The sequence below is a fragment of the Abramis brama genome (assembly GCF_963993115.1).
Source record: "Abramis brama genome assembly, chromosome: 6".
Lineage (NCBI taxonomy): Eukaryota > Metazoa > Chordata > Actinopteri > Cypriniformes > Leuciscidae > Abramis > Abramis brama.
Window position 1 is genome coordinate 8,923,497 of NC_139968.1, and position 13,176 is coordinate 8,936,672.

General features: G+C 41.7%; 1 protein-coding gene across 1 annotated transcript; it reads right to left on the reverse strand.

Moving 5' to 3' along the window:
- Positions 1 to 781: 781 nt before the first annotated feature.
- Positions 782 to 12,447, reverse strand: LOC311085843 (uncharacterized protein; the record flags this gene model as incomplete). The annotated part of the gene is made up of 3 exons (XM_084118463.1): positions 782 to 1,148; positions 10,880 to 11,203; positions 12,417 to 12,447. The coding sequence occupies 3 exons, from the start codon at positions 12,445 to 12,447 to the stop codon at positions 856 to 858; spliced, it is 648 nt and encodes a 215-aa protein (XP_083974589.1). The 3' UTR covers positions 782 to 855.
- Between the last annotated feature and the right edge of the window lie 729 nt (positions 12,448 to 13,176).

A 13,176-nucleotide genomic window follows, 5' to 3' on the forward strand; every position in this document is an offset into this window, starting at 1 on the left:
GGTGAGTTTTAGGCGCCCATGAAACTTTTGGTAACTTTTCCACCACTTTTGGTAACTAACCACTGCATAGCTGAAACAGCCCACAAGACTTGCCGAGATAATTTGACCCAGTCGTCAAGCCATCACTATTTATCACTTGTCAAAGTCACTCAGATCTTTTACCATTTTTCCTGCTTCCAACACATGAAATTCGACAATTGACTGGTCACTTGCTGCCTAATATATCCCACCCCTTCACAGGTGCCAGTGTGCCATATAATTAATGTTATTCACTTCACCTGTCAGTGGTTTTAAAGGAGAACTCCGGTCAATTTTAACAGTGAGTTAATTTTTTTTGTAAATTTGGAGTGCTGTCAGTACAGAGAACAACGACAAAAATCGGTGTTGCCTACACCATGTTATCCTCTTTTTAAAATTTGCACCCTGTTGACTTCAATGGGGCAAGTTTTAAACCTGCTTTTAGCCTCTTAACGATAAAGTTTCTTCGATTGTCGAGTTCACGCGTGATCATAGGTAACTAAACCTATGATAGTTCAACACCTATGATAAACAACATAAAGTTCTCCTTTAATGTTGTGGCTGATCAGTGTATTTGAGTTATAATTATCAAGAGAGCAGCTAGTTGTCAAAGGGTAAGTTTCCTGTCTCAATCTCTGAAAGGTTTCGAGGCAAATGTTTTCCAGCAAATACCTAGTTAAAAACCCTCTTAAGATAGAATAATTTTTTAAAAATGTTTTTATTTCATCATTATTTTGTAATGTTTATTTGATAAATACTGCACACAATGAAACCACAATGAAGTACATTTAGTGTCGATTTAGTTGTATTTATAATAGAGCAATTAAGGGTAATTCATTATTTTGTTGGCAAACACATAAAATTATAAATGTGCTGGAATTGAACTTGACCTGTATATTGTGGACAGTGTTGCTGGAAGCTGAATTGCGTTGTCTTGTTGCTGATTGGGTTAGCGGCCACACAATGATACACATCACTGTTTCTCTCTTTTATCTCCAGTGGGAGAGAGAGATTGACGTTGAGCTCAGGGCTGCTGGTCTGATTCAGTCTTTCTCTCCCTTTATACCACGACAGAGAGACTCCTGGTCCATTTTCAGCTGAACACTTCACTGCACAGGAGAAGCCTCTGTCTGGACCAAAACAAGCAGTGGCACATTACTGCAACACTAGTGGAAGAAGTGAGCTTGCTTTTGAGTCTCAAAATAACTTTCAGTCAACATGCTACTAACACACCTGACCGCTCAAACAGGAATTGCCCAGATATTTATTTGGTGTTTTGACACATTTTACGTGATATGGCCTAATTATTAAAGGGTAACGAAACCCTAAAACAACTTTTTTTAGTTAATCTGTAAGACTGGGGCTTTATTAGTGCTGTTCATTGAAAATGTTTTGACATTTGGGTATAAAGTGTTTTAATTCTACAATATATGGTGTAAAAACGTCTGAGTGCTGCCCTCTTCAGGTTGAACGGTGGCTACTGCAGTTGAATTTTACTATTGGAAGTTGTGGTGCCCTGTGACATAAGAGGGCACCAGCTCACCACACCCTTGGTATGAGCTCACCACGCCCTTGGCAGCACCTGGTATAAAAGCATCTTGTTCCGTCAAAACCACTGTAGCAAGTCAGGAGTTGGAATTGCGAGTATTGGAAACGATCAGGATACCGTATATTAGCATCTAGTTAGCATAGCATTTATATATTTATTTAGATTGTTTCGTGTAGCCTAGGTAGTTAATTAGCAGTTAGTGTAGTATTGTTTGAAGCATAGTTAGTTAGTAGCATAGTATTGCATCAGTTAGGATAGCTTCAAGTTAGCATAGATTTTTATCTGTTTTTAGTACAGCGGTTAGGATGAGACGTAGGTGTAGTTGTGTTGCTGGTTGCTACAGCACTGCTCGCGCTGTAAAGCAACGCAGTGCCAAATGCTGCTCCTCCTGCATGGACTCCATCACTGCAGCAGTGTCTTGATGTGAGTGATCATATATTTTTAGTCACAATTTATGTTCCTTCCTATTAGGCTAAAGTTAATCCTCTGGGGTCAACAAACGCGCCGGCGCATTTTGATGGATTTTTTCACATAGCAGCAAAATAGACTTAAAATACTTTTAAATGTCTACTTTTTTATATGTCCACTTATAATCGAAACAAAACCTTGTGCTTTGGTAAAATAAAGAAAATAAACAAGGTATGCTTTCTGTCTCTTCGTGAACTTTTTTTCTGGAGCATGTCTACTAGTCACACAGGCATAAGCAATATATCTTTATAAACATTTAAGTCTCTGCTATTAAATTATCTCATTCAAAACGAAAACAGTTATTCTCTGTTTATGTAATCTGTATGAAAAGAGAGAGATGTCAGATGTCGTTCTCATGGCATCTCATCTGCTAACGTCAACATGCCGACAGAGAGCACGGACTATTGAAATGGGTCTCAGGTTTTTTCTCAAATATATTTTTTAGAAAATTTACTAAAGTACAATTATATTAAAGTGTGTTAAAATTTGTTTTGTGAAAATAGGTAAAAGCATGATTCTATAATACTTTTAATATATTTAAAGATAGTACCATTTTTGTTAGTATATTTGCAATGTACTATTGAAAAGGGAATATATTTCAAATACAATAAAGTATACTTTTTTTTCACAAGGGTATTTATGCGTTTTTAACCTAAATCACAGCAGCATCCATCTATGAAGGATGTAGGTTAGTTTAGTTATGATGAAAGCATTCGTTAGTGTGCAGAAATTGAGTTGCAATGACGAGATCACTGCATTCATGCGCTCAACATGTCTGTGATCTGCTACAATGCTCATCACTGCAACCTTTCGTGCCACGATCTAAATATAATACTTTTCACATTAGTTAACCTTGATAACTATAATAGTAAAAACATGTTAAAAGTTTTCGAGAGAGTTCCAGATGTAATACTAGCTATTTTATATGCAAAGATGTCAGCCAATCACAGCAATGGGCGTTTACACTGAAGTCTCACAGCAGACATGCCCCTTCAAACAGAGCGTTCAAATCAGAGGATAAAATCAGGAAAAATGCCTTTTATTTCTAAATTGTGACAGTTTTGATGTAAAAATCACACTAACATTATACGTAAATGCACCCCAGGAAACATGTGCAGTTCATGACCCTGTTAACTTTAACACAATCCTATAGGAGTTTGTGAACAGCAAATTACATCCATCCATCCATCCATCTTCTTCCACTTATCCGGGGCCGGGTCGCGGGGGCAGCAGTCTAAGCAGGGATGCCCAGACTTCTCACCCTATCTCTAAGGGATCGCCCAGCCACCCTGCGGAGAAAGCTCATTTCGGCCGCCTGTATCCGGGATCTTGTCCATTCGGTCATGACCCACAGCTCATGACCATAGGTGAGAGTAGGAGCGTAGATTGACCGGTAAATCGAGAGCTTCGCCTTGCGGCTCAGCTCCTTCTTCACCATGACAAAGGGAATGGAAGTCCAACATGCACCGGGAACAAGTCTGACTTACTGCCGGCAATGCGAACCAAGCTCCTGCTCTGGTCGTACAGGGATCGGATAGCCCTTAGCAAAGGGCCCCGAACCCCATACTCCCAGAGCACCCTCCACAAGATGCCGCGAGGGACACAGTCGAATGCCTTCTCCAAATCCACAAAGCACATGTGGATTGGTTGGGCAAACTCCCATGAACCCTCCAGCACCCTGTAGAGGGTATAGAGCTGGTCCAGTGTTCCACAACCGGGACGAAAACCACACTGTTCCTCCTGAATCCGAGGTTCTACTATCGGCCGGATTCTCCTCTCCAGTACCCTGGCATAGACTTTCCCGGGGAGGCTGAGAAGTGTGATCCCACTATAGTTGGAGCACACCCTCCGGTCCCCCTTCTTAAAAAGAGGGACCACCACCCCAGTCTGCCAGTCCAAAGGTACTGTCCCCGACTGCCACGCGATGCTGCAGAGGTGTGTCAGCCAAGACAGCCCCTCAACATCCAGAGACTTGAGGTACTCAGGGCGGATCTCATCCACCCTCGGTGCCTTGCCACCAAGAAGTTTCTTGACTAGCTTGGGTGATGGACGAGTCCGTCTCCGAGCCCTCAGCCTCTGCTTCCTCAATGGAAGACGTGACGGCGGGATTGAGGAGATCCTCGAAGTATTCCTTCCACCGTCTGGCGATATCCCCTGTCGAGGTCAACAGCTGCCCACCTCCACTGTAAACAGCATTGATAGGGCACTGCTTCCCCCTCCTGAGGCGCCGGACGGTTTGCCAGAATCTCTTCGAGGCTGACCGATAGTCCTTCTTCATGGCCTCACCGAACTCCTCCCAGGCCAAAGTGTTTGCCTCCACAACCACCCGGGCTGCAGTCCGCTTGGCCCGTCGGTACCCGTCAGCTGCCTCAGGAGTCCCACAAGCCAACCAGGCCTGATAGGACTCCTTCTTCAGCTTGACGGCATCCCTTACTTCCGGTGTCCACCACCGGTTTCGGGGATTGCCGCCTCAACAGGCACCGGAGACCTTACGGCCACAGCTCCGAGTGGCCGCGTTGACAATGGAGGTGGAGAACATGGTCCACTCGGACTCAATATCTCCAGACTCCCTCGGGATCTGGTCGAAGCTCTGTCGGAGGTGGGAGTTGAAGATCTCTCTGACAGGGGATTCGGCCAAACGTTCCCAACAGACCCTCACAGTACGTTTGGGTCTGCCGAGTCTGTCCAGCTTCCTCCCCCGCCATGGGATCCAACTCACTACCAGGTGGTGATCAGTTGACAGCTCCGCCCCTCTCTTCACCCGAGTGTCCAAGACATACGGCCGGAGGTCAGATGAAACAACCACAAAGTCGATCATCGACCTTCGGCCTAGGGTGTCCTGGTGCCATGTGCACTTCTCGTACTCAAGTAGAAGTACAGATACTTGTGTTAAAAAATACTCTGGTAAAAGTAGAAGTACTGATTTAACTTCTTTACTCAAGTAAAAGTAACAAAGTACAGGCTTGGAAATTTACTTAAAGTATAAAAGTAAAAGTAGCCTTGCGAATGATAACCATATTTTTTTTATGCAAAGCTACCTGGACCACACAAATGTTACAAGAGTGCAAGCTGAGAAACTTAAGTGGATATGGAAAAAAGGTTCTTTATATGCCATTGCCTACATTTTAAATGGATGTCTGCCAATAGGCCTAAAACAGGGATGGGCAACTTCGGTCCTGGAGGGCCACTGTCCTACAGAGTTTAGTTTCAACCCTAATCAAACACACCTGAATAAGCTAATCAAGGTCCTCAGGATTACTAGAAAATTACAGGCAGGTGATTTTTTTCAGGGTTGGAGCTAAACTCTGTAGGACAGTGGCCCTCCAGGACCGAAGTTGCCCATCCCTGGCCTAAAACATCACATAGCCTATATGATTATTGTGACAGAGACTGAGACTCCAGGGGCCCGTTCTTCGTACGTCGCTAACTCAGTTAGCTGGATTTGATTGTTGACGATTTGGCATGATCTTGGATTGTTTGGTTCTTCAAAGCTCATCCTGGACTTGCTGTCATAGCAACAGGTGCGCAAGCTTAAACCTGCTTGGGAGCAGGCTTATTTCATGTAAACAGGATTAGATCCCGGCTTCACAAGCGGAGCTGATACGGGAAGTCCAGCGCAGCGCGATAGTGCACTTTCTGAGATATTTTTTCTTGTGACTCGTGAGATTGTCGTTTACATTATTAATTTGTTGGAAACGCACATTTATTTTCGACTTGTCGGAGTCGGGCTTTAACTACAGCACAAACTGTACCCTAAGATTATTTGCGAGTGGCTCTTTCCTTTACACTATTGGAGATGCGGAGAACTTGATGGAAAGTGCTGTCTGTCATGTCATTCGGAGTTTACCTGGCGCCTTTAGGTTTAAAAAACAGTTTTAGTTTTTTTTGTGGCATTTCCAAGCCACTTTAGACCCAATGTTGTAAAGCAGTTTTTTTAAGCAGTTTTTTATTTATTTATTTATTAGACTATACTATTTATTAGACTATTTAAATATTTTTTTTTAATGAAGATCATGCAATCATGCATGCTGATTACAGTATATGTCACTCAGGCTTATAGGCTAGACCATAGACTGCCATCAAGGCCTCAATGAAGGGGATTATGTGAACAGAAAGGGGGTAAATGTGCAGCCCAGTTACTATTGTGATTCTTAATATTCCAGATGAATAATAATATTATATCAAATAAAACAAAAGGCAGTTGACAAATCTTCCATATCACATGTGAAAGCAAAATGGCCAGGATCTGTGCATGACTCACTTTTTCACATTTATACACATTAAGGAAAGTTCCACTATTAAATATCAAGCTCACTGTATTACATACACTTATGCTGATCATAACAGAACTGCATTTTTTTATAGGTGATTATGACATGTTCCTGCCTGCAGACAGGTGTTTTATGACCCCATTCCCTGACCCAAACCAGTTACAATGCAGCTCTAGCCAGGACAAGGGCACACAATGAAATGAACTTTGGCTAACTAAAGGGAAGATTTCAGTGTCTGAAAAGTCTGAGGGTTGCACACCTGACAGGGCCTGTGACATTGTTGCATGTGCCATATTACACAACATTGCCAAAAAAAAAAAAAAAAAAAACACTTTTCATTAAATGTTTAATAAAAGACAAATATGCTTAGTTCCTTGAGTTTTATTTCAACTGTTCTTTGTAAAGAAAAGCCAGTGGTCAAGTGCCTGCAACAAGAGATATTAGACACATGCCTCATGCAACAAATAAAAAGGAAAAGTTGTCTATACACTGCCCACCTGTAGGCCTGTGTCTCCTCTGTCTGTGCAGACTCTTCTGTAGGCTTTTCTGTAGATGTGGAATCCTGCAACTTATATTGCAGCCATAAAGCATACAAGTATAAATTAAGTAAAGTTATTTATGCACTTGCAGGTAGGCTAGTTCCTCAATATGACAGTTATCTGAGAGGGTTTATTCACTGTCCAGTGCAATGGAAACAAATGGACATTACAAAGTCTTTCTTTCCTTTGGAAAGTTAGAAAATGTCCACTTAAGTTAACAAGTGTTGGTGTGTTATGTAAAAGTGCACAAAAGAGGAAAACACAATGTCATTACAATGAACTACACTTGGGAAAAATGTGATCAATAACTCTTTTTGAACTCTTCTTCAATAAATATTTTTACATTAACATAAGTTTATCAGTTTTTACTTCCACAAGTCAAAGCAATTCATCATTGCTCAAGATTTAACAGCTGAAATGACTATATGGCCTTAATTTAAAGCAGCAAAAATTATTTTACAGTGTAGGCTACTAAGATCTTTTCTTTTTTTCAGCCTTTTTCTTGGTTGCTTTTATAAACAGACAACCATTTATTTAACAGTGCCTTTTATAGAAGAGACTATAATATAACTAAAAATTACCATTATGTAGAATATTTTTGTACTTCACTTTTATTTGTTCCCATGTTCTAGTGTGGTGACTCTGACATTACAATGAACAAAGTAATTATGCAATTATTAAAATACAAAAATATAGGCTAATAAGTGATAAAAACAAATAACATGGCCACTTCTAACGGATTTAAATTGTCTGCTACTTTTTGCCAGCCCTCTCTCCTGGCTTTTGCAGACTTTGAGGTGTTCCCTGGCGTTTTGATTAAACATTAAAATTCCGAATAAACTTCGACTATCTTGCTCTGCCGAGGAGAAAAACTGAGCGCGCTCTTTGGCCACGCTGAACAGCCAATAGCAGCGTTGCTGATCAATGTTTCTACTATCGATACATATCCCCTTTTAAGCCAGCGCATGAACGCGCAGTTATCTCAGATAACTCAATCCAGCTATACTAATCATAAACAACAGGTGTGTTCGAAGAACTCAATTAGCCGGATTATGATTCGCACGATGAAATCATCTTGGATGTGTCATTTGATCTCAGATGTAATAAGCAACGTACAAAGAACGAGCCCCAGGTTAATAATATTCTGACTGAGTAGCAAGATATGAATTCAATTGTGAATTCAGTTGTGATTCTGTGAGAATTCATAGACCCAGTTTCTCTTTTTGAATCTTCCCCTTAACATTTGAAGGAATCTACATGTCGAATCTGTCGAGTCGTCTTGTAGTGATGGGTCAAGTGTGCAACGTATATTCCCATTCAACTGACCGTTCGCAAAGACCGGTTTGCGAACGGTCTCAAACCATTCCCTTCCATTCCCTTTAGTTACTGTTGCTATGTCTGACAAGCGTACGCCACTCTAACGCCACACCATGTTCTCACGCAGTGAAAAATACATCGCGGAGCAGAGAGGACACTGACAACGCGCTGACAGACAGGACAGACCAGGCTATTTTTTATATGAAACAAATTCTCACCTTTCAAATTTGATAATTTTTTAAAGAAATTTAAACAATAAATACCGTTTTGTGGCTCTTTAATGTGTCGTGACAGATCGCTGTAGAGCCTCAGTTAAAGCTGCTTGTGAACCGATCATCTCTTCCTTCTAGTTAATGTATAGCATCAAATAAACATGAATGAACATAAGAAGGAATGATGTTTTTACGCGAAAAGACGTCGGTACACTTCGCTTCTCAAGTTTAAATCCTCCAATGTTAATCTACTAACTCTTCTGACTGCTTTGTCAGAAGAGTTATTACTCATTCCTACTCATTCCGTCCTTCGGATGAGACGTTAAACCGAGGTCCTGACTCTCTGTGGTCATTAAAAAAAAAATCCCATGGCATTTCTCGTAAAGAGTAGGGGTGTAACCCCGGTGTCCTGGCCACATTCCACCATTGGCCCTTACCAATCATGGCCTCCTAATAATCCCCTTACACTGAATTGGGTCTATGACTCTCTCTCCTCTCTCCACCTATATCTGGTGTGTGGTGAGCGCACTGGCGCCGTTGTACTGTGGCTGCCGTCGCATCATCCAAGTGGATGCTCACACTGGTGGTGGTTGAGGAGAGATCCCCTGATATGATTGTAAAGCGCTTTGGGTGTACAGTAGTACATATGAAAGCGCTATATAAATGCCAGATTCTAGATTCTATTCTATTCTTTGTCGGACAAAATGGCGGATTATGATTGGTCAAATCGCCTGTCAATCAAACTCCCTGTGAAGGGTTGATGATGTTGTAAAATAATAACGACTCCACTGAAATTATTTGAAACTTAAGTAACGAGCCAATTTTTTAAAATGTAAGGAGTAGAAAGTACCGATATTCATGTTAAAATGTAAGGAGTAAAAGTAAAAAGTCGGCACAAAAATAAATAGTAAAGTAAAGTAAAAATATCTGAAAAATCTACTTGAGTAACGAAGTATTTGTACTTCGTTACCTCCCATCTCTGCTTATGCTTGAACATGGTGTTCGTTATGGACAAGCTGTAACTAGCACAGAAGTCCAATAACAGAACACCACTCGGGTTAAGATCAGGGGGGCCGTTCCTCCCAATCACACCCCTCCAGGTGTCACTGTCACTGCCCACGTGGGCATTGAAGTCCCCCAGTAGAACGACGGAGTCCCCAGTCGGAGCACTTTCCAGCACCCCTTCCAGAGACCCCAAGAAGGCCGGGTACTCTGCACTGCCGTTTGGCCCGTAGGCACAAACGACAGTGAGAGACCTATCCCCGACCCGAAGGCGCAGGGAAGCGACCCTCTCGTTCACGGGGGTGAACTCCAACACATGGCGGTTGAGCTGGGGGGCTATAAGCAAACCCACACCAGCCCGCCGCCTCTCACCATGGGCAACTCCAGAGTGGTGAAGAGTCCATCCTCTCTCTCGAGGAGTGTGGTTCCAGAGCCCAAGCCGTGCGTAGAGGTGATCCCAACTATCTCTAGTCGGAATCTCTGAACCTCACGCACAACCTCAGGCTCCTTCCCCGCCAGAGAGGTGACGTTCCATGTCCCTAGAGCTAGATTCCGCGTCCAGGGATCGGGTTGTCTAGGCCCCCGCCTTCGACTGCCGCCCGATCCACTTAGCACCGGCCCCTTACGGTCCCTCCTGCAGGTGGTGGGTCCAAGGGAGGGTGGGTCCAAGGGAGGGTGGCCCCACGTCGCTCCTTCGGGCTGAGCCCGGCCGGACCCCATGGGGAGAGGCCCGACCACCAGGCGCTCGCATACGAGCCCCAACCCCGGGCCTGGCTGCAGGGTGGGGCCCCGGCTGCGCCATGCCGGGCGACGTCATGGTCCTCGAATTTATAGGCATCATAAGGGTTTTTGAACCGCTCTTAGTCTGACCCGTCACCTAGGACCTGTTTGCATTGGGAGACTCTACCAGGGGCATATAGCCCCAGACAACATAGCTCCTAGGGTCGTTCGGGTACTCAAACCCCTCCACCACGGTAAGGTGGCAGTTCAAGGAGGGGTTGAGGGGCAGCAAATTACAAAGAGCTCTAAATAACAAAATTATTATTTAGCAATTAAACATTAAAAGCTAAAAATACTGCCTCATATTTAAAAAAAAATAAAAAAATAAATATGTTAACAGTAGTGATTAATTACCGACAAATATTTCCAGCAGTGGTACGCTACACCATTGTCACGATTTGCATATTGTGCACAGAACACATACCATATAAATGGCAAAAATATGAATAGTATGAAAGTAAACTGTATGGCAAACATTGCAAAACTATCCAGACTTTTTAATTGTATTACTCACCAGATATCTGACACTCACTGACCAGTGAGCTGCTTTCAATGACAGGCAATGGGACCGGTGCTTCAAAATAACAGAATTATGTCAGGAAAAATAGATTAAAAATACATTTCTATAAATATATATTTTTAACAGATTACAAATAAATTTTCCTGATACATATTGGTCATGTCTAATATATAAATTGCAGTATATAAGAAAAAAGATGACACTGAATCTTTTATATATGGTCACTGTATCTGTCATAATCTGTGCCGTATAGAGTCCCGAGTGACTGGTTGTGATGTTCCCAATAACGAGAGATCCAGTCTGTGGGTCCATCTGCAATCTGTCTTTAAGTCCCTCATAACTGCCATGTATAAAGATTTTCAGCTTATAGATTTCAGCAATGAGAGTGTCTGGATTCTCAGGTCCAAATAGCCATAGTATCTGTATATCTCTGTTAACATCACTAACACCAGTATGTAAAGTTACAGAATCTCCCTTCATCACTGATATTGTCTTGATTTCATATTTCTCAGCAACAATAAACGCACCTGGAGAACAAGAGTGGCATGAAGTTCCTTTTACAAGAAACAGCAAAGACTCAAACTGAACAACAGAAAACTGTCTTACCACACAAAATAAGCAGAATTGAAGCAAACCGTTTACTGACAAACATTTTCCTTAAGTGTACTTAAAATGGTCTGTCTAGTTTTAAAACATGTCGGTGAGGTCTGATGGTTTCGTGTGCATGTGAACAGAGGTGGACGAAGTACACAACTTCCTTACTTGAGTGAAAGTATAGATACTACTGGTCAAATATTACTCCGTTACAAGTAAAAGTTGTAAAGATCTATTTTTACTTAAGTAAAAGTACAGAAGTACTCGATTTTAAAAGTACTTAAGTATCAAAAGTAAAAAGTAAACGTCAATGCATTGTTTTGTTGCATTGTTGTATGTAAGTAGGCTACCGTATGCCTCTGAATCTATGCCTGCATACCTAACCTCATATCAATATCAAATTTATTTCTAGAACACAGTTCCAGTAGTGGGATTGAATGTGAGATTGAATGAGTGCACTCAATAACGTCCACAATGGTTTCGGACACCCAAATGGCTGTTCCCTCAAATATTGCCCTATTTAAATTTTTTGGGCTTTTAGTATGAATATGTTAGCTTTACTGTTATCTATAAGCAAGTGTGCTCCAAAAAAGTGACAAAATTTGCATTTAGAAAACCAAACCCAACGTTGAAAATGAAAATCAGGTTTATGTCAGAATCCAATGTCAGATTGACGTTGATCTCCAACGTTGGACAGACGTTGTATTGTGGTTGAAAATGAAAATCGGGTTGACGTCAGAAACCAACATCAGTCGGGTTCTGACGTCAACCCGACTTTCATTTTCAAACAATATCCAACGTCAATCTGACGTCGGGTTCTGATGTCAATCAGATGCAGGGTTCTGACGTCAACCCGACTTTCATTTCCAACCAAAATGCAACCCCTGCAACCAAAATCATGCCCTGACTGATGTTACTTTCTACTCAAGGACCTTGACAGAATTGTAGTGGAGTAAAAAGTACGATATTTATCTTTCAAATGTAGTGAAGTTAAAGTAAAAAGTTTCCAGAAAAAATTATACTCAAGTAAAGTACAGATACTCAAAAAGTGTACTTAAGTACAGTACTCAAGTAAATGTACTTTGTTACTGTCCACCTCTGCATGTGAAGAACCCTTTACCTTCATCACACAGCTCTGTCACGCACCAGCAGTTGTGTAGCTGCCCACAAACCACATCCCTTTTCAAATAACTTAAGTAAAAATGAGATTCAGCAGGCTCTCACAGTTCATCTGCTGAATGATCAGCTTTTACAGAATATGTGATTGTGATTAGTCAATCACTGCACTTAGCAATCAAATATATATATTTTTTTTATGTTTATGTTTTTTGTTTAGTGTGTAATGCTATATAAAAAATAAGTACTTCATGAAATTAATCAAAAGGGTGGTTCCCGATGTTAAACAAAACAAAGATTGGGGCACACACACACACACACACACACACACACACACACCAAACCACCAGACTTAGAAGTGCTGAGACTACCAGACTTGGGATCACAATAGGTCATGGCTGGTAAGTTCAGTGCTAGACCCCAAAAAATTATTTTCAAGGGAATCTTGAGTGACCGTGACGTGAGGAGACTCTGGCTTGGTAAATACTATGGGACTGTGGATAGCCTCGTCCACAATTCCCACAGTAAATAAGGAACTACTCACCAACAGAGCATAGTCCATATTTTGGGCTAGTGAACAATTTACTCCCCTGCCAGGTATCTCTGAGCGTATTGGCTCATTTATACCATGCCTAAAACAGTCTTTGAGAGCCACATCATCAAAGTCTTAACATGATCTGGACTGCTGGATTCATCTTTGGTCTAACTTTCTGTCACATAATCCACTGTACGTGAGTTGATTGAACCCAAGTGCAGTTTATTACCCCATAGAACATACTGTATACAAAAA